Source organism: Mus caroli, unplaced genomic scaffold (genome assembly GCF_978045245.1).
Source record: "Mus caroli unplaced genomic scaffold, Mus_caroli_1 scaffold_10, whole genome shotgun sequence".
Classification (NCBI taxonomy): Eukaryota; Metazoa; Chordata; class Mammalia; order Rodentia; family Muridae; genus Mus; species Mus caroli.
The window spans coordinates 25,378,105-25,398,707 of record NW_028227265.1 but is presented as its reverse complement, the minus strand read 5'-3'; the positions used below and the strand labels follow the sequence as shown (position 1 = coordinate 25,398,707).

General features: G+C 50.3%; 1 protein-coding gene across 1 annotated transcript in view; it reads left to right on the top strand.

The window, feature by feature from the left end:
• The window catches only part of Bean1 (brain expressed associated with NEDD4 1), a 50,375-nt gene that overhangs the window by 507 nt on the left and 29,265 nt on the right, over positions 1 to 20,603 (top strand). Inside the window, exon 2 of the mRNA XM_085844250.1 lies at positions 1,846 to 2,214. Coding sequence (XP_085700376.1) covers positions 1,846 to 2,214 — 369 coding nt within the window. The remainder of the gene's footprint in view (positions 1 to 1,845; positions 2,215 to 20,603) is intronic.

Here is a 20,603-nt window from a genome sequence, read left to right as displayed (position 1 = left end):
TGGAAACATGGCAGCATCCAGGGAGGCATGGTGCAGGCTGAGCAGAGAGTTCTACATCTTCATCTGAAGGTTGCTAGTGGAAGACTGACTTCCAGGCAGCTACGACAAGGGACTTAAGCTTCCACAAGCTCCTCTGCTTCCCCAAGGATTTATCATCAACATGCCCACAGTGACACACCTATTCCAACAAGGCCACTCCCTGGGCCAAGCATATACAAACCATCAGACCCCCACTCTTTGTTTGGAGGCACAGGTTTCTCAGACCAGAGATACTCAGATAAGAGGGCGTAGAGATAAGAGAACTCTTTAGGGCTGTGTCTTCCCACTCAAAGTGAGCCATGTACACCCCATACCCCTAAAACACATAGACACTCAGGCTTGCCAAAGAGTGACCACTCAACAGCCAGAAGATCCGTCTGGATCAACTGATGTCTATTCATTGAGTCATGGCCAGTCTTGGTGCAGTGGGCAGAGCTGTGGCCTCTAGTCCTAGCTCCCTGGTTTGGACCTATCTTCTCTTTTTCTGGTCTTTTGTTTGTCCACAAAATAAATGAAATGTCTGGGTTTGGACAACGGGCTCACCCAAGCCTTTTCTGACCTCACTGCTCAAATGGCTCAAGCTTCCCCCACCCCCAACCCCCAAGACAGCCCCAATGAGCTGAGATCAACCCCTCTAGGTGTTGAGAAGGGAAGCCAGTCAAGGATGCTGAGTCCCAAATGAACAGTTACCCGCAGAGGCTGGGAGGGGCTCTAACCCTGACACTCCACATGGAAACAGGAGCCTAGCAAAGCTGAGGTACAAAGCCTTCTGTTTTCTCCTGGAGGCTGCTTTGTCCCCACCTCCCAGTTGGCGCCTGCAGCTGGCTCAAGTCTCTTCCACAAGGTCCCCAGGGCTCCTCTGCTTCCCCAAGGTTTTTATCATCAACATGTTCAGCTCTTTGTCATCATGTTTTATTTTCGAGAACTGCCTTCCAGCCAGTGGCAGGCGTCAGAGTTTCTGGTGTCCTTCCTTCTTCAAACCTCAGCTCCCTCATCAATAAAGTAAGGGCTTGGAGAGGTTTGGCAACAACTCAATTTATGGATTCCCTGGTCAGATTTACCAACTGTCACCCTGGACAGACCCCTGCAGTCTCACTGAGATGTATCAGCCCTTGAGGGACTCTCCCAGATGAGTAAATGTTCCAAGTGATTCTAACAGTAACTGTAGAGCACGCCAGCATATTTAAATGTGCGATAAGCAGAGACCCTGAAATAATAACAGGCCTAGGAATGGGCTGCGGCATGCCAGAGGCCACAAAGTGGGGTGCATACAGGGAAGGAGCTGGAGCCAGGTCCCTTCCCTGAGCCAGGCATCTTCCAAGGTAGGCTTGCATCTGCCAAGACTGAGCACCAGGACAGAGGGCATCAGGTGGGCAAGGGAAGAAGAAAATAAGCCTGCTGATAGCTCAAATTGAAGGCCTTGGTCAAGCCTACGTGAAGAGAATTCGAACAGCTGGGAACCAGCGGCCTTGATGGGCTCCTCTGCCCAAACCAAAGGTCGGCAGCAGCCTGTGTCCCTTCTGCTGCCTCTACCCTGCCTTCTGCCCTTAGCTCTTGCCTCTGTCCAACCTTTCTGGCTGTCCATCTCTGACATATGGTTGGTCCACCCTTCTCTGCACGTGTCTGTCTGTCCACCGTTCACAAGTCCTCCTGATGTGTCGGCCTCCCCGCCGCCCTGCCCCGCCCGCTGCCCGCCGCTGTGTGGGTGTCGGGCTGGCTGTGCGCAGAGGGGCGCGGCTCGCCGCTCCCACCTCCTCCGCGTCCCCATCTCAGCAATGACCCGGGCCGTGGCGCCACCGAGCTGAGACCCGGGAGCCGCGCCGCCACCGAGGAGGGCCCAAAAGGGTGACGGTGGAGCGAGCGGCGGCGCGGGGACCGCGACGGACGGACGGGCGGGGCTGCTGTTGCTGCTGCAGGGCAGGGCAGGGCAGGGCCCGGGAGACCGCCGGCAGCGGTTTGCCCGCGGATCGCGGGCGCGGGTCTGTTCTGCCCGGCCCTGCCGGGCGCCCCGCCCCTGCACGCACAGCAGGCCCAGGCGAAGCGGCTGGGACGCCCCAGCCCAGCCGGAGCGCCACGGCATCCGAACGGGAGCCGGAGCCCGAGCGGGACCGGAGCTGGAGCCGAAGCTGGAGCCGGCACTGCGGCGCACGGAGCGGAGCGCCGCAGCCAAGCCGAGTAAGGGGCGCGGGGCGCGGGGAGGGCCGCAGACCGGGGTACCGGCTGCTTATGTACGCAGCTGGGGACGCGCTGGGCGGCGGGGGACGTGGTCCCGAGCGGAACCTCAGCGCGCGAGGAACTGAGCGGTTTGCCCGAGACTCCTGCGGTTCCTGATCCCGCATCCTCCCCACCCCCGAGAGGGTCACCGGGACCCGCGAATCCCCGGGGAAATCCGAGGTCTGCCTGAGTCTCAGACGAGTATCCTCCTGGGATGCAAGCCCATGACAGGGTCCCCAGCCCTGCTCCCTCGGTTTGGAGGGTCGCTGACCAGTCCACTCAAGAAAAGATACTAGGGCGCACTCTTGTCTGGGGTGAGAGGAGAGGGACTGGGGTTTTACAGAGTTTGAGCCTGAACCCTCTCCCACCACCTTAAGCCAGGAAGTTTGACGATCCAACGGCCCAGTCACTTGGACCATGCCTCATTTTGACTTACCTAGGATAGAAAGAGCATCCTCGCCGCCCCACCCCCCACCCCCTCCCTTCATAAGGCAGACTTTCCCGTGCAGTCCCTTGCAAAGGACCCGAAGCTGAATCCGAGGTGGCAGTTCCTCTGACTGCACAGCACTGACTGGTACCTGCCACACTCTCCTTCCCAAGCTCGGCAATGCCCACCCTTGCCCCCAGCTTCCTCCTTTCCTGGTTGTCCTTCGGGCTCTGCAGTCCAGGGACAGGTGCGTAGTGTCGAGCCTGGGCTACGTTCCTCAGCCACCCCTGTGCCAGCATGGGCAGCCAAACCCAGCTTGGGAAGGGGCAAGCACAAGTGACATACTAGAGAATCGGGGGACTCTAAGAGTATTCATTCAGAGTCCAAGTGCACCCGAGGGTCAACAGATGTTCCTCTAGACTCTCCTCAGTGATAAGGACTGCTTACTAGATGACTTCACCACTGAGTGACTCAGTTTCCCTCTTTGAAAAGTATCCATGATTCTGTTTAGTGGTCTGTGCAGGGTCTTTGGAGCCATGAGACACTCTTTTGGCTGATTTCCCAGCTGTGTGACCTTAGGCAAGACACTTGACTTCTCTGAGCCTCAGTTTCCTTCACCTAAAATGTATGAAAGATCGTTAGACGAGTCTTCTGAGGAACCTGACACACGTCTAGCCATTGACTGCATTTGGCCACAGGTGTTTCCTGAGGCAAAGAGAGCTTGATGTGAGGCGACATGGTGCTCCCATCTTTCTCACCCTCTGCGATGGCCTTCGGCTCCCTGCGAATCCCCTGACATCTCGTTGCAAAACAAGACTTTCCTTTAGCCTCTCCCTCTTTCGCAGGCGTGTGCTGACATCTTCTGCCCCGCCCAAACCTTTCCTATGCCACTGTCCAGGTTCAAGAGGCTCACTGACTAAAGGGGGCACTCTGCCTTTTTTTTTTTTTTTTTTTTTGCCTTTGGCTGGTACTTGCCACCCGAGACTTGAGACCCTCTACATTGCGTTCATACTCTGTACAAAGGAATTTACACACTTCCTCTGGGTTAGGTGAAGAGAGGATTGCTCGCTGTGGGGTGACTTGGGTGAGCCACAGGTGATGGTTGGTTGCAACAGGTCTCAGGCTGCTCAGTCAATGGGACAGTGAGGTTACCAGGAGGTACCCACTGAGATTCCTTGCCAACTATCCAGGTCCTGTGACCCCATGATGAACCTACTGAAGGAACTGGAGCTGGTGGCAGACAGCATGACTTGAACTTAAGAGCTGGCAGGGTTTTGGGGAAGGCTCTTCCTGAGTCTGAGCAGTTGGGGCCTCCAGCAGCCCAGTTGCATGCCTAGGGCTTAGGAAAAAAATATGAGCGGCACAGAGGTTGTAAGGAACCAGGAGCATTGATGGAAAGAAAACAGACGTCACCCCCATCCCTACTACCCTGAGCTGGAGTGAGATCAGGAAATGTGTCTACCTGTTGCTGGGCAGAATGGCTGCCTAGGGTTTCTTCCCTCCAGAAATCCCTCTCTCCTTCTTTTGTAACCTACCCCCCCCCCATTCACTCACTAGGGTGCCCCATTCCCTGAATCTTCTATAATTCTCTCCCCTCCTCATCCCAAAGGAGTTCACCAGAAGCTAATTAGGCTCCTTCTGCCTCTCCGCTCAGTATTTGGAGCACAGCTGATGGGGAGGGTGATGGAGATGCAGGACGATCGTGAGTCTTCAGCACCAACAGGCTGAGCACCCTCAGAGGACATCACCAGCTCTTGAAAGCCTAGTGCCAAGCGTGGGGTAGGGAGCGGGAAGGTACCAACCTGTTCACAGCCTCTAAAAGGGAAACTGAGGCCAGGGAGGCTTTTCCCCCCCCTGGGAAGTAAGCACAAGATAAGAGTTGTGGCTGCCAGCACAGCCCTTGGGAGCTAGCAGCCAGGTTTATAGCATTTGATTCTGGGCAGGGGCCTCATTCCCCCGGCCCCTTTGCAGCCTCAGTGTTGTCTTGAAAACGGGATGAATATTGATGGCACACCTGCCAGAACGGTCATGAAGACTAAAGAAATAGTGCATACAAGGCGTATGACAGTGTCCAGTGGAGCTCGGCCAGGAGCCTTTGCTGTACCTGTGTTGTAAACACCCTCACACAGGAGTTTGTAAGCACAAGCACTTTTGCTTTGATCAAAGACAAGAGCATTCTGGTGGAATGGGGGCGGTCAGGACCATCCTGTAATCACCCCCACGGTGATGGTCAGAACGCTGAGGCTCCTCAGGTTAAGGACTGAAGTCGGGTATAGAATAGGTAACATCACTGTGACTCATCCGTAATTTTACACGGGATGTGTGAAATTGATAATTAGCACATTTTCACTTCAGCGGCATGCAATTAGTTATCAAGATTATTCCTCCATGGAGATATTAATGATTTTGTGTCTAAGAGCTGGAAATGAAGGTGCTAACAGTCTGTGGGCTATCATGCTTTTAGACGCTCCTTTTTTTTTTTTTTCTCCCTACTCAAACAATTATCAAACTCATTTAGTCGAATTGACTTAAAAGAGCAGTCTCCCACTCTTATCTACACCTCTTCAGTTTTCTCCGAAGCATTTATCACCTGCAACATCCATAGCCCTTTCTTTTCCATTACCCCCTCTTGGGAGTATCACTCACTGTGATGTCTCCCGAGACTAAAACGGCATTCAATGTTCAGTATGCTTTGCAAAATCATAAGATGTCTTGTCATGTCATACAGGAGGTCTGCTATTTTTATTATCCTTGCCAAGTGTGTAGATCGATTAAAAAACAAAATATTACAGTATGGGAGATGCTGTTCCCTCAAATATTTGGCAAATAAGACTTGCTTCGGGAGCTGAAGGAGATAGCTCAGTGGTTAGGGAGCCCCTGGTGCTGTTCTGCCGGAATACGAACGAGTTTGGCTTACAGCACCCACCCTGGATGGCTCACAGCCACCTGTAACTCCTGCTCCAGGGGATCCGATGCCCTCTTCTGACCCCCAAGGTGCACACACATGCACATGTGAGTACAAGGGCAAACACACACATGCACAAAGTAAAATAATAAGGAATTTTTTAAAAAAGACTTGCATACGTATCGTGGATAGCTTGAAGAATGTTAAGAGGAATGAAGATTAACGGGGTCTGGGGATGCGAGCTGTGATCCCAGCCACTCTGGAGGCTTAGGCAAGGGAATCACAGGTTCATGGCAACTCTGGCTACAGAGTGAGTTCAATGTCAGCCTGGGTTACTTAGTAACAAACATAAAAATGATGTTTAGAGTCCAGAGAGTGTGGAGGATGTAACTCAGGGCCTACATACAAGACCACAGAAAAGGTTATTTTTCAAGTATCTTAAGGAGACTTCCTATTTTAGATGGGAAGTTAACTTTAAAAAAAAAAAGAAGAAGAAACCTTTTCAGTAACAAAAGTTCAAAGGCAGATTAGCTTTAGCTTCTTCCCAAAGAGCTGACATTGATTTTTTTCCTTCCAGTTACTTTCTAACACAAAGGATTCTTTTCTGAATCTTCATTGTGATGATCTTTCAGATTATAAAAATCAATACATTTCACTGTAGAAAATTTTGGATATCATAAAAATATATAAAAATTCTTAATCCCTCCGGTATATTCTATTTCCACCCTAATCTTTTGCTGTGTGTGAATGAATGTTTTCACTAGGACTCTGTTCTACAAAATAAAGGCCGTGCACAGTTCTGTAACTTTTTTTTTCCCTAAAATACTCAAGATTCTTTTTCCATTTAACATTATACTGAGTGTCTATAAGTCATTAAGATTTTTGGAAAACATGATTTCATGCCTACGTAATATCCCACTATAAATGAGTACCATAGATTTCTCAGTCTCCTCTTACTGATAGTGGTGGCCACACTGGGATTATGTCATACTTCATTATCATAAATAATGACTGCCAGGTCTCTTCTGGTGTTACCAAGTCCTGAGCCAGGCTTCTGTGTACTCTTGGTCAAGATGAGACCAGCTTGCAGATGGCCTAGCTCATGAAGTTGCCTAAGACATTAGACCGTATGTTTTGTCCACAGCAGTGGGATTACGCCCTAAAGAGCAGTGGTTCTCAACCTGTGGGTTGTGACCCTTTGGGCAAACATTTGTCTACCAAAATATTTACATAACAACATTCATAACAATAGCAAAATTACACTTACAAAGTAGCAACGAAAATAACTTTATGGTTGGGGTCACCAGAACATGAGGAACTGTATTAAAGGGTCAAAACATTGGAATGGTTGAGAACCACTGCTATAGAGGGACGGTTCTGGTAAATTAGTGCAAGTAGAGACCCCCAAACCACCAGACAGATCTTGACCAGTCTAGTACAGCACACATGGGGCCTGCCAGCGAGCTTCAAGGCCTCTTACGCACCTCTGTGGTCACTCTCTTCTCCCAGTCGTCCTCACCCCAATTCCTGAGTTCATTCTCCTGATGTCAACCTCACTATAAATAGTGTGTGACTTAGCAGCACTTACCAAGGCACGGACCTCCCCATTGAGGAAGTCCCCAGCTGGGTCCCTTCCTGTGACAGAATAAATTTCTGCTGGTGGCCTTAGACTTGCAGGGACGAGGTGGATAGCACCCCCATTGCAAGAGCATTGCATCTAACCAAGTCCAGGAAAATTTCTCACTTCCTTCCTGCTCTGAGCGATCGCATGCCCACCCACAGATCCAGGGAACAAAGCCCTGTGGGATGACATCATTCATTCATTCAGTAGTCACTGTGTACTTCCTGTGGGCCAGGCAGGGTGCTAGGTTATCTATGTCCCTTACACCTACAGTCTGCAGTTCGGAGTGGACTCAGAACCATGATCACCTCCCCTCTCAGTGGACTCAGAACCTCCCCCTCCCACCCTCTATCTCAGATCCAAATGCCTGTCAGACTCACCTACACTTTCCTGCCCAGGGCATTTGAATACTCCTTTCCACTCAACTAGAGTCTCCTCCCCCAGAGAGCCACCCAGCTGGCTTATCTTATCTCTGCTCACCTATCACCCTCCTACCAAAGCCTACTCTTCTTGATCTAAATGTGCCCTGCCTGCACATCTATCTGTCTGTCCGTTCTCCCCTGTGGCCCAACATACATGACCATTGACAGTATCGAGGGGAATTTGTTCAGCATCAGAACCAGTGAGAGACATCTCCCCCATCACCTATTGTTCAGCGTCATCCTAAGCCCACAGATGTCCTCTAGAAATGACAAAAGCTGACCCTGTGGCTGCCCAGCTATGACTCTTTCTGGGATCCTCCTTAGGTCAATGAGCTTGCTTGCCACCTCGACAGGCCCCCCCCCCTTCTGATTCTGAATCTCAGAACTGTCATCTATAGAAGTTGAGGTTCGTGTTGAGGACCTGGTGAGCCGACAGCATGGAACAGCGGTGGGAGCAGGTGTGTCCCACAGCCTCTATGACATGATTAGAGCTCCAGCCATACCTAAATCCCTCCCTGCCTGCCTTCTGTCCTCTGGTGTGAGGTAGGTGGCTCCCCTGGCAGTATTCCCCAGGAGGTCCCACACCCTCCTTATTCACGTCTGAGCATCCCACAAGCCCAGCATGGAGGTATGCCAGCATCAGGAATATAAAAGGACATACAAATGACATGGTCTCCACACACTATTTAGCCACTTCAAAGCCTGGAGTGCTGCCCACCCACCCTCCCTTGCACTCTGAGCCAGGCAATCTAGTCGGAGATGAGTCACAGCTGAATCAGATGCTAGGCTCAGAGCGAGGCACGCAGTGGAATAATGGCCTTAAATGGGCCCACACTGGCCAGGACAGGTGGGGTGCAGCCCTTATATACAGATAGCCACAGTCTCAGCCCACCTGAACCAGGTTCGTCCAACTGACCCATTACTGCCTGGCAGCTCTGTCCACATGCAGGGACCCCAGGTAGGCGCTTGTTCACATGGATACCGTACATCTAGCTCCTTTGGCCTGGGGACTACAACAGAGTTTTGCCCAAACAGAGGGTCTGATGCCACCCAGCAGTGGTTTTCCTGTAGGTTACTTGGAGATCCTCTAGTGGGGAGAGGGGGGAGAAAATAGACAGAGAGTTGAACACCTGCTTCTTTTGAGTCCAGAGAAACCCCATCAAAGGCTAGGGATATATATCATGAGTGGAGCGCTTGCCTATTATACATGGGGCCCTAAGTATGATGATGCACATTTGTAACCAGTGTTCAAAAGGCTGAAGGAAGAGGAACTTGAGTTCAAGGATAGCAAGACCTAGTCCAAAAATGAAAATAAATTAATTTTTTTAAAAAACTTCTTTTAAGATTTATTTATTTCATTTATATGAGTGCATGGTAGCTGTCTGTCTTCAGACACACCAGAAGAGGGCATCAGATCCCATTACAGATGTTTTTGAGCCACTATGTGGTTCCTGGGAATTGAACTCAGGACCGCTGGAAGAGCAGTCAGTGCTCTTAACCATTGAGCCATCTCTCCAGTCTAAAAAAATAAAAAAAATTTTAAAAAAATAAATAATTTTTAAAAATTTTAAAGAAAAATTTCAAAAGAAAAGCCATTCTTTATGTTGCCAAGGATCTGAGGAGACTCCTTGCAAGCCTGAAGGAAATAGGTGCTGGGACCGTGCAGCCAGGGGCTATGTGTAAAGTGCTAGCTGGGGTACACAGTACAGGGAATGGTGGCCTGGATGTGACATATATCAGTGTCACCATAGACAACAGGCTATGTGGAAATAATCAAGTCTACAGGAGAAGCCTGCTTCTTGGCATGCAGGTCATTATTTGAGGGTTATCTCCACATAGTGCTGTATGTTAGTATAAGGCTAAGGTTGACTTACTCTAACATTCCAGGTACTTGTGAAAACGTCCTCTAAAGTGAGCCTCGAGCTAATGTGCATAGACCATGCTGACCCTCATCCACGTGCTGGGGGAAGTGCCACCCTTGTGATTGATCTGTCACCAGGAGTCAAGAAGATCTCTCCAAAGCTGAGATTTGATGGCAACTCAGGAGTTCTCCAAGTAGATAGGCCAGAAACGATATGCCAGGGAGAGAAAGCAGCCCCAAAGTCCAAGAGACCCATTGGAGCCTGCTAGTAGGCCAACCAGAACACCAAGGGCAGACAGCAGATCTCCATGGATGCCACGGGGTGTGAGTGGGGGACACCAGGAGTAGCAGAGCTCTTCCTCTATGTCTTTTCTGTGACCTTGACCAAGTAAACCACCTTGGGCCTCAGTGTTCTCATTTGCAAAATTGAAAGGATATTCCTCATGCCTAAGGTCCTGTCCCAAAAGAGCAGGTGACCTAAATGGCACTTACCAAGCATTTAACCGATATGAACCACATGTGTAGAACCAAGTGTCCCCAAAGCCTCCCCACATAGGACTGTCTACTTGAGGTGCTTAGCACACATCCTACGGGCGTTCTTAGGCACTGGACCATGAGACACCCATCTTCCCTATGGCCTGAGAATCATTAGTCTTCACCTCTGAGTCTCTGGATCCAGTGAGAGGAACAGGTAGGCCCAGAGAATCCTCTCAGAGAGACAGGATCCTAAGGGGAGCCCCAAGAGAGTGAGAGAGAAGATAACCTGCAGCTCTCCGTGGCATCTGGGGTCTCCAGGAGCAGCACTGCAGGAAGTGCCCTCAGCATGCACTTTTTAAGCTCCTGCACTCTGCTAGTGCACAGAGAGTTAGAAGACAATGGGGCTGTGGATGCTGGAGTGAGGAACAGGATGCTTGCCTGAGGTTCAGGGGAGCTAGGGAAGGGGTCTGAGCAAGGGATTGACATGGCCATGCTGTCTTTAAAACAGATTTCTCAGAGGCTGGAGAAATGGCTTAGTGGGTAAGAGGCTTTCTCTTTAAGCACGAGGACCTGAGTTAGGACTCCAGCACCCACAAAAAAGAAGGAAGGAAAGAAGGAAGGAAGGAAGGAAGGAAGGAAGGAAGGAAGGAAGGAAGGAAGGAAGGAAGGAAGGAAGGAAGGAATCTGGGGGTGGGAACAGAGATGGGATCTCTGAGGCTTGCTGGCCCCTGGTTCAGTGAGAGACTGTGTTTAAAGAGAATAAGGTAGATAATGCTAGATAGAGCAGGACACCTGACACCTTCCTCTGGCCTTCATACACATACAGGCCCACACAGGCATGTATGTATGCACACATATACACATACACAGAGAAGGGAGGGAGAAAGGAAGAGAGGAAGAGAGAGAGAGAGATCTGGAGCAATAGGGTGAGATATCTGCTCACTGGTATGCCCCCTTAACATCCACATGTATGTATATGTACATACACACATAGTATCCCCTGCACATCTACAAATGTGAATGCAGACATCAGTTCTCACATGTAATTTTTGAAAACAAGGTTCACAGGCCTTAAAAATTCTTCTTGAATCTCCTGGTGTGAAATTGGTTCTCTTAGCAGCCTGGGAGATCACCTCCTACCCTCCCTCTCCCCAGTCCTCCTCCCTGGGTCAAAACTCTCCCTTGGTTTCTATGGAGACCAAGAATGGATGTCAGGCCAGCCTAGGGTTCACACAGGCAAAGCTGAACAATGTTGGGAGGTGAGTGACAAGTCACTACTCACAGAAGTGTCCCCAGGTCTGCTGTATTCCTCCTGCCTCCCACTGGGAACAAAGGGAGCACCATGAGGCCTGTCACATACCATGAGGCCTGCCACACAGCCCTGCTGCTCCTAAACCCTGTTCCAAGCCTATCCCTGCTTCGCTAGGAGGGATGTGAGGTTCAAGGAGGTGAACTGCTTTGTCCAGAGTCAATGCCAGGAAGTGGCGGCATTGACTTTACTATTACAGGATCTAGGAGAAAAGCAAGGGAGCCCAAGGACAGCACACTTGTTCACCTTCTAAACAGAAAAGCCAATGTTTCCATGCTCAGCCAATGGGCCCCATCCAGACTTCATGCATGTTTGGAGCAGAAAGCCTGTATGAGAAAGATTCCTACATGAGGCTGGCTGACAGCCTGGGGTCTGACACTCACAGGTAAATTCTGCCACATGATGCAATCAGCGAGACTGGTGGCCACCAAGAAGGGACAGGATGTTTCCCACTGGCCTCCTTGCAAGAAGCCCTGGACTCAGCATCCGTGGTCTTACTCAGTCACTCCCACAAGTGCAGTTAAGGGGACTGGAGAGATGGCTCAGCAGTTAATAGCCCTGGCTGCTCTTCCAGAGGACCCAGGTTTGGTTCCCAGCATCTATATCGTGGCTTACAACTCTCTGAAACTCTAGTTTCAAAGAACTAAAAGTCCTCTTCTGGTCCCTAATGGCACCAGACGCACAAGTGAACACAGGCATATATGCAAGCAAAATGCACATAAAAATAAAACAACAATAACAACAACAAAATTCTTAAAGTGCATTTTAGTTTCTGAAGTCAAGTGTGCCACTCCCTAAGAAGTAAGAGCCCGTGCTGTGTCCTTTGGGGACACACAAAGAGAGCCTGATAAGGTTCAGTTATTTAGTGTAGCATGAGAGGTTATTACTTTGAAAATGTTTCCCCTTGTAAAGCAGAGTTAAAGTGGCCCAGCACAGCCTAGCAGCATGTTAAATCAGGTGTCACACCAAGTTCATGTGAGGATAAATATGGGTAGGGAAGAGGCATTATTCTTCCACTTGCCTATATTCTTATATTCATGCAGACCTTCTAAAGGGATGTGCTGGCTGGCCGGGGGCATGAGAGGGAAGCAGATCTGACCTCTCACCCCAACCTGTGAGTTGGCAGCTGTGTGATCTTGGCCAAGCTACATGACTTCTCTGAGCCTCTAAAGAGCACTCTTGGTTCTTTGAGCAGTAATCATAACACAGTTTGGACAGGGAGTCAGGGAACACCCTCCCAAAGCCAGCCACAAGCTGTGAACAAGCTTCTCCTTCTCCAGGTCTGCTTTCCTCTAGAAAATGAGGACTCCAGTCTTTAAGAATTGGTCCATGCCTTACAGCCCCAAGGCACTGGGGATGCTGTAGCCCATGGAAGACGTGGGAACAGTAAGTGGTCCATGGTAGAACTCCATGGCTTTGCACTCCCACTCCAGGTCCACCCAAGAGAGAGATCTGCCCCACCTCCATCACTGTGACCTCAATACCCATGTGATATTCCTGTATCCACACTCCATACTTTGTAGCCCAGGGATCCCAGACTAAGAATGTGTTCATAAGACCCATCCCCCAAAATGATGAAAGCGCCTAGTCCCTGGACATGGTGGATGCTGTAGGCATTCCATCACCTGCCTGTTTGTGTCTCCACAGGTGAGTAGAGGGGCCTCCCCCCTCAAGAAGTCAGAGCTGTGCTCGTGGGCAGGCTGGCTCCGCTGTTCTGCTCCAAGGATTACATGTCCTTCAAACGCCCTTGCCCCTGTAAGTCTCTTCCTTGTCCATCACTGTTGGGGTCCAGCTACTGCAGAGCTAGAGGGCAGAGTCATAAAAATGGTACCAGGGTGTTTGTCTAAGGCACTGAGCCTGACTAAGGCTAGTGTGGAGGGTTTGAATCTGGGGATAGGGACAAGGGAACACACACAAGCCATCCCCACATCTGCAGTGGGCTGCCTGGAACCTGAAAGTCACACTTTGTCCTGTTTCCAAAATGTGGATCAAGGTTCCTCTGAAGCATACTGATCATGCGCTCTCTGCCCACCCACAACGCCATGGCCAAATCAGTGTGCTGTTACAAACGGGTTAGACACTGCCAGCCTTCCCAGGGCCTTCAGTGGGATGGTGCACTGTGATGGATGGTTTCTGTGGGAAACAGAAGCCTTCAGTTCTTCCAGAGCTTAAATGCCCACAAATGATGCTTAATGGATTTGGGTCCTACACACTATGGTCCTTGGAGGCTGACTCCCTAAGGAACTTCATCCCATGTCTCTCACCAGGAAGCACCCACAGACTGAAGAAAATTCATGATTGTTGAGAAATCAGGCTGTGTGTTGAGGTGACATCAGAGGACACCATCTGCTCCCCCGGTGTCCACACACACTGCCTCTCACCTCACTCTCACTAAGGTTTTTGCTTGAGTTTCTACCTCTAGTTGTGCCGTCCTAGGCTGAGCACATCTTTCTCTCATAGTCACAGCCCCAGATGCTAACTCCTAAAATACTGAGGGAATGCCAGTGAAGGGGGGCGGGGCTACATGTCCCATGTGGATGGGATTTAGTCAGAATCTGGGCAGGGTCTTCACCACTTATATTGCAGGGAAGAGGCCAGCTGTAGGCTCATCTGCCAAGAGTAGAACCAGATGTGGTAAAGCTCTGGCCACCCGGAGGAGGGGAGGGGAGAATGGAGAAGGAGAGCCCAGCTGTATGTGACACTGTTGGTGGCTTCCACCTTCTTGACTCCTGACCCTCCTAGGTTCTTCCAAGCCACTCTGTTCACGGATGCTGTCCATCGTGGCTCCTTTGGCATGGAGGAGGGGAACCGCACCTGTCCCTGTTGCTTAGCCCCAGGGTCCAGCCCAGCCCCCTCCTTATTCTGCACAGCCAGACTTCATCCTTGCTCTGTTGCCCTGCTTCTGGCTGCAGTCTTGAGCGGGTGCTTCCCAGCCTGTCTGTCCCAGCTTCTTCCTGGGTCCCTCTGCTTTCTACTGCCCCCATCCCACCTCATACTCAACCTGCCCCAAATTGAATGGTCTATCTTCCCTCTAGACCATCTGTCTCTGTCTCTGTCTCTGTCTCTGTCTCTATCTCTATTTTTATCTATATCTATATCTAGTTCATGATACAAACTGCATATATATTGATTTGGATACCACCATTGAATCTATCCCTTAGACCAGAAATATGAGTGGCCCTCAGTCTCCTTGTTGTGTATACACCCATCAGTACTGACTGCCCAAGTGAATCCTGGGGGATTTGAGTGAGGCCAACAGTTTGCCATCTTGGAGCCCCGCCCCCGCCCCGCCCCCACTCTGCCCCTGCCCTGCCCCTTCAGACACAATCTAGAAGTCTGGAAGTTGCTCACTTACCTTTATGCTTGCTTGCCTGTCCACGTCCCAGTAGATGGTGAGCTTCCAGAAAGCAGGTTCACTCTGGCCTTGCCCTCTGGCTGTCCTCAGCACCAAGCTCATTGTTGGCCAATCAAATGAACAAGTAAATGAAGCCAATGCCCTCTGGGCTCTGCCACCATGCAGACTGAAGACCCTCATTCAGGTCCTGGAGGTGTGGTGAGCAGGGGTGCGGAAAGGGTGCTTCAAAACCCTGAAAAGCCTCCAACAGAGCTCTTAGGAGCCAGACATGGGGAGCATTCCTGTAACCCTAGCATTTGTGAGGATGATCTCTAACTCTGGGCCAGCCTGGGCAACAGAAGGGAACTCTGTCTTAAATTTTTTCATTCTTAAATAATGAAAAGAAATATTTAGGATACCCAGGAATGGCCATCTGAGGCCACACACCCCTTCTTTTTCACACACACACACACACACACACACACCTAGAACTGTTCTGTGCAGTGAGAAACATGACAGAGACCACCATGTTAGCTCTCCTGATGGCCTCGACAGGTTGTGAAAAGATGCCGCAGCCATGAAACCTGGAAAACTCAGAGTAGGAGACAATTTGTTCTCGTTCACACCCCTGCTCCCCTGGCCCCTGTGGTTTAGACATACAACCCACCGGAAAGAAGACCAAGCCCAGCAGTTTCCCAAAGACCTCTGTCCAGGAGTCAGAGCTTGAGAAGTCTGTGGAGAGTGTAAGGGTCACATCTACCTGGAGCAGAGAGCAAGGTGGCTGGTTAAATGGTGCTAAACCACTGCTGAAAACTGGCCAGCGCCTGCAGACCCTGGGGATGTAGCATACTTCTCAGGCTCCTGGGAGTTGGGCAAACATCAGCCACAAAGGGCTGGGCTGTAGGTCAGTTAATGTCCAATCCCATTTCACTATCACATACCTCAGCTTGTCTCTGCCCCTTGAGGGCACCTCCATCAGCTCTCCACAGCAGCCGCCTTGGGAAAACGAGAAGACTGAGGGAGAAATGCAACAAGAACAAGAAAGAGGAGGCCAGGGAAACCCTGTCAAGGAAGACGGTGTGTGCAGGTTACGTGGCTGCAAAAGGAAAAGGGCTTCCTCTGCTTGAAGTGATGTCTGTGAGCCTTTCCCTGTGTGCAGAGGTCTTGCCTGAGGCCCTGAGTGTGGAGGAGGTCTGTTGTTCCTCGGGAAGTCTGGAGATGGGGGGATCGGTTCCCTCTGGGCTCTGCCGGGCAGAACAGCCCAGGACTCCCTGGGGACCCAGGCTCTAAGCGCAGATGCTACACATCCTCTTCACTGTCATCTAGCAGATGGCAGCACCATGTAGCTCCCTCTGGGGGTGAGGGGGAGCTGTTCCCCTCTGGCTTCTGGGGACAGATCTGAAGTTGTTGTTTGAGGGTGAGGTGGGGTGGAAGAAACTGGAGACTAAGCGTGGAGCAAAGCAAATGAGGGAGGGGGAGACATACCCCACCATCTATGGAGAAGCCAAGTGGACACATCACTGTCAAGTTTATGGTGGCTGCTAGACGCCTGGCAGGAACCATAGCCTGGCAGAGCCCCATAATGCCTATGATACCTCCCACCCCCTCAGAGTAAGGGTAATGTTGGGATGTGGCATGGAAACACTCTAGCACTGATATTTGCCATCTGTGGGAGTACGACTCACCTTCCCAAGCCCTCAGTTTGCTCATCCACAAAATGGGACTGGTGGATTCTTACAGTTCGCTACTCAGAGTTGAGGGGCCACGGGAAGAGTTGAGCTTGGTTATCAGGCTCTGAAAAGATGCTCAAGAGCTGCCCCACTACCTACCTGTGATGAACATTGTAGCAATGATAGAGGAATCCTGTTTCCTCATGAAGGCAAGGAAGCCCTTGGATTCCCAACATCCTCTTCAAAAGTATATCCCTGGTGATCTGACTTTCTGGCAAGGCCCCAACTCTTAAGGTCTCTACCATTTGCCATAAATGCATGGACCTTTGGGAGATATTCACACTACAGTGTTTCTTTGCTCTTCTTGTTGTCATGGTTACCTCTGTTGCTATCAACAGAAGGAAGGATTTGAGGGCAAACAGGGAAAATAATGGAGCACACTTAACCTTCCACCATTTCTGTGTCCGGAGCAGACATCACTAATCAATTATGGTACTCTTTCTCAATGAGCCTAGAGGTAAACTCAGAGTCATTCTAAATGCATGCTGGAAATACCCATAGATCACTAGTTTTTGTCCATCCCTCGATGAAGCAAGGCACTAGAGGGGAAGGGATTTTAGCTGTTCACTCCTGAGTCTAAGTTTCTTCACTTATAAAATAGGAGTTGATAAAGGTTTGCATGTTAGAGGAATGCTGTGAGGTAGTGTGCGGATCCATGTTTCTTGTGGCTTCCTTGCTTCCTTGAAGAAGTTCTGTGAAGAAGGGTTAGTGTTTCCATTCCACAGATGAGGAAACTGAGGCTTGAAGTAGTAAGGAATTATCCAGGGCGCTACAGCTAAAAGGTGAGGGTTTCAGACTGGCATGAGAGTGATCAGGTCTCAGTTTTAACTAAACCACAGCTGGATCAACATACAAGTGCAGCCAGGTGTGGTGGCATGGGCTTGTAGTTCTAGCTCTGGGAAAGTGAAGACGAAAATTCCTGGAGTTTGCTGGCCAGCCAATCAGTGAGCTCCAAGTTCAGGGAGCCACCTTGCCTCCAAAACTAGAAAGGAATAGTGGAGGCACTCTGGCATCCACACATGTGTACACACACATTCACATGAACATAGACAGGGTGTGTGTTTATTGATAATGTGTTGGGGTGGTATGTAGCAAATACAGCAGGCAAAACACCCACACACATACAATTGTCAAAAATATAAACACTGTTTGGTGTGATGGTGAATGGGTTATCCGCAGGAAGACTGAGTCATACCCGTGTCTTGTAGAAAAGAACACTGAGTGGGAACATTCAGCAATGGGAGCTGGTAGGGCTTGTTCCAGCACAGGAGGAACAGTGGCCTTGAAGAATGCATGGAAGGTACCAGAGCTGGCACATCAGTCATACAGTGTGTGGCCCTGGAAGCCATGGTCAGATTTCAGCTTTTGCTTCCTGGGAATCTTTGGAAGATTATGAGCTGAAAAAAGTTTCAATCACCCTGGTATGGCAAAAGAGGCTGGAGGGGGGACCAAAGGAGAGGTGGAGGTGGTCAGGAGGCTAGGAAGTAATCCAGGATGTAGTGAGAGGGCCTAGGGCAGAGATTGAAGCCAAAAACAGACTGGAAAGTGAAGTTGTTCGGATACGGTGTGGATGAGGAAGGAAGAGAAGCTTAGAGCTACGCACACGGAAGGACCAGTCTGTCACTGACTGAGCTGGCGAAAGTCCTAGGTCAGCTGGCAACCTGACTGGGCTGGACTTGAAGGCACACTGCATCTGAGATGCTGTGTAGACACCAGGGTGGAGAGGCAGGCAGACAGCCAGACATATGAGCCTGGTGGGTTCAAGGGTGAGTCTAGAGCTGGAGATGTAAATTGGGGAGCTGTCAGTGTCTGGGTGCTGAGAAGTGGGATGAAGCCACCGGCAGTACAGGACACACGTGGGACAACAGTGGGGGAAGAGAAGGAACTCGAGCGTGAGCATTGTGTGGGTGGAGGGCAAATGATCTCCACACCTAGTGGTCTTGCCAAGAGCACAGTGATCCCTGGAGTTGTCACCCAAAGCCAGGTTCATGGAGGATAGCCTGCTCTGCAGCTAGAGGATGCGTAAGCACACTGCTTTTCCTCTGCCAAGGGCTCCCATGCGTTAGCCACTCCTGCACTCGGTTCTCCCTGCACCTGGAACGCTTCCCAGGGCTTGAGAGAGGCAGGTTGTCCTCTATGATGCCACCACAGAAATGAACAGCCTGTCTGCTTCAGAAACAAGGGAGCAGAACCTGGAGGGGACCCGGGGACCCTGCATCCCCCGTGAGTCACCGAACCATCTGCTTCTAGAGGCTGCTCTTTGAACCCACCCCTCTTCCTTGAAACTTGAGGGCACCTCCCTCTGCAGTTTAGGAGACACTCATCCTTGTGATCATCCTTCTGCTCATTGCTCTCCGCACTCCTCACCACCCCCACCACCTGTCGCCCCTCAGCCCCCAACCAGCCTTCTGCTCCTGCAGCCCTGGATGGAATGTGTCTTCAGCAGGAAAGGGTCAAAAGGTAGGTTGTGGGAGTAGGTGTGCCCTAATGCATTGGGCAGCACTTAAGTCTGAAGGAGCCAGGCTCAGCCAACACTGGAGCAAATGTAGTTAACTCCTCTGAACCTCTGCTTAGCCCCTTATGAAATGGGATAATTGGGCTGAGTTTCCAATGTGACCTGAGGGTTTGGTGAACACAGAGCATGCTCAATAAGGTTGATTCCTTCCTGACTTTTAATCCCACTGTGATAGTCGTGAAGCTACACTCAGACTTCCCTGCAGGGTCCTCCTAAAACTGCCCCTCTCCCCAAGATCTTCTCTCCCTTCCCAGCAGCCCCAGCTTGGCACAGTGACTGTCCAGCAATTTTGACAGCTGTCATCGGGAATCCCCCTCCCCTTGCCCAGATGTAAACCAGCTCGCCCAGCCTTGTGATGCAGGCTAGATATAAGCCATCTGCAGGAGCTGTCCCAACTCTATCTTACAACAGGCTTGGTAACCAAGTACAGAGAAGGAGCGGGGTGAGGTCACAGAGTGTATGAGTTGGCACCATGTCAGTCCCCTGTCTCAGAATTAAGTGTGGCTGCCACACACGAGTGAGAAAGTACCCCAGGAGAGAGATCTAAATAGGAAGACCAGACTCCTTCGAAAGGGAAACTGGCAGAGCTGCTTCAAGGGACAAAGATCACTGCATGGTCCCCACTCCCACCTCACATGTCCCTACACACACACACACACACACACACACACACACACACACACACACAATCTTCATTTAAGAGGCCGGGGACAGTCAGAGGAACCTAACTTTAGCTCCTAGATGGAGCAGCCCTTACCCTACTTCAAGTTTCAGGTACTTGAATCTCTACCTCTGGAGGGCATGCTGAGCCTCCCTACCCTGCTTGGTCTCTAGGGATTTTCTTTCTTTCGTTCTTTTCTTTTCTCTCTGTGTGTCTCTGTGTGTCTCTCTGTCTCTCTCTGTGTGTCTCTGTCTGTCTGTCTGTCTGTCTGTCTGTCTCTCTCTCTATCTCTCTCTCTGCAGAAATGTCATCCTCAAGAGCCAATAGTTAAAAATATTTAGGAGTTTCATGAGCAAATGGGTTAACTACTGGTAGCTCTAAAATCACCATGGTGGAGGCGTTACATCCTGGAGATGGACAAACTATGGATCTGAAACCCTCCCTCCCTTCCTTCCTTCTGCCTTCTTTTATTTTCCCCATCACACTTTCCTTCCTCCCTCACGGCTCTTTTTTCCATCCTTTTTCCTTTTTTTCTGCATACAGAAAGGTGCACCATCACCAGGGCACAGCTCAAAGGATTCTCACAAACTGAGCATGGCCCTGCCCCCGGGGAAACACCATCTCACCTGCACCCAGATCCCCTTCGTATGTTTTCCACTTGCTCTCATGTGCCAATGACATCCACAAAGAGTGTTTCCTGTGTGTCTCACTTTATTGGGATTGTGTAGTATGTTGCTTTGCTCAACAGTGTGTTGCACACTTTACCGACCTCGTTGAGTATAATTGTAGATGAAGTAGTCTCTCCACTATGTAGTATTCCTTTGTGTAAATACATCATTCTACTCTAGCGGGCATCTGGGTGTTCTCATTGTGAGATGATGCACGAATAGCCATGCTGTGAATATTCTAGTAGTGATATCCAAGAGAAGTTCTTCAGTAATGAAAATGCTGTCTTTGTTGTTCAGTATAGACAGCCCAAGCCACATGTGGCTACGGAGCACTCAAATGGCTAGTGTAAATAAAGAGATGGGTTTCTTTTAATTTAATTAGCTTTTATTTAGTAGCTGCCCATAGCCATCACAGTGAAC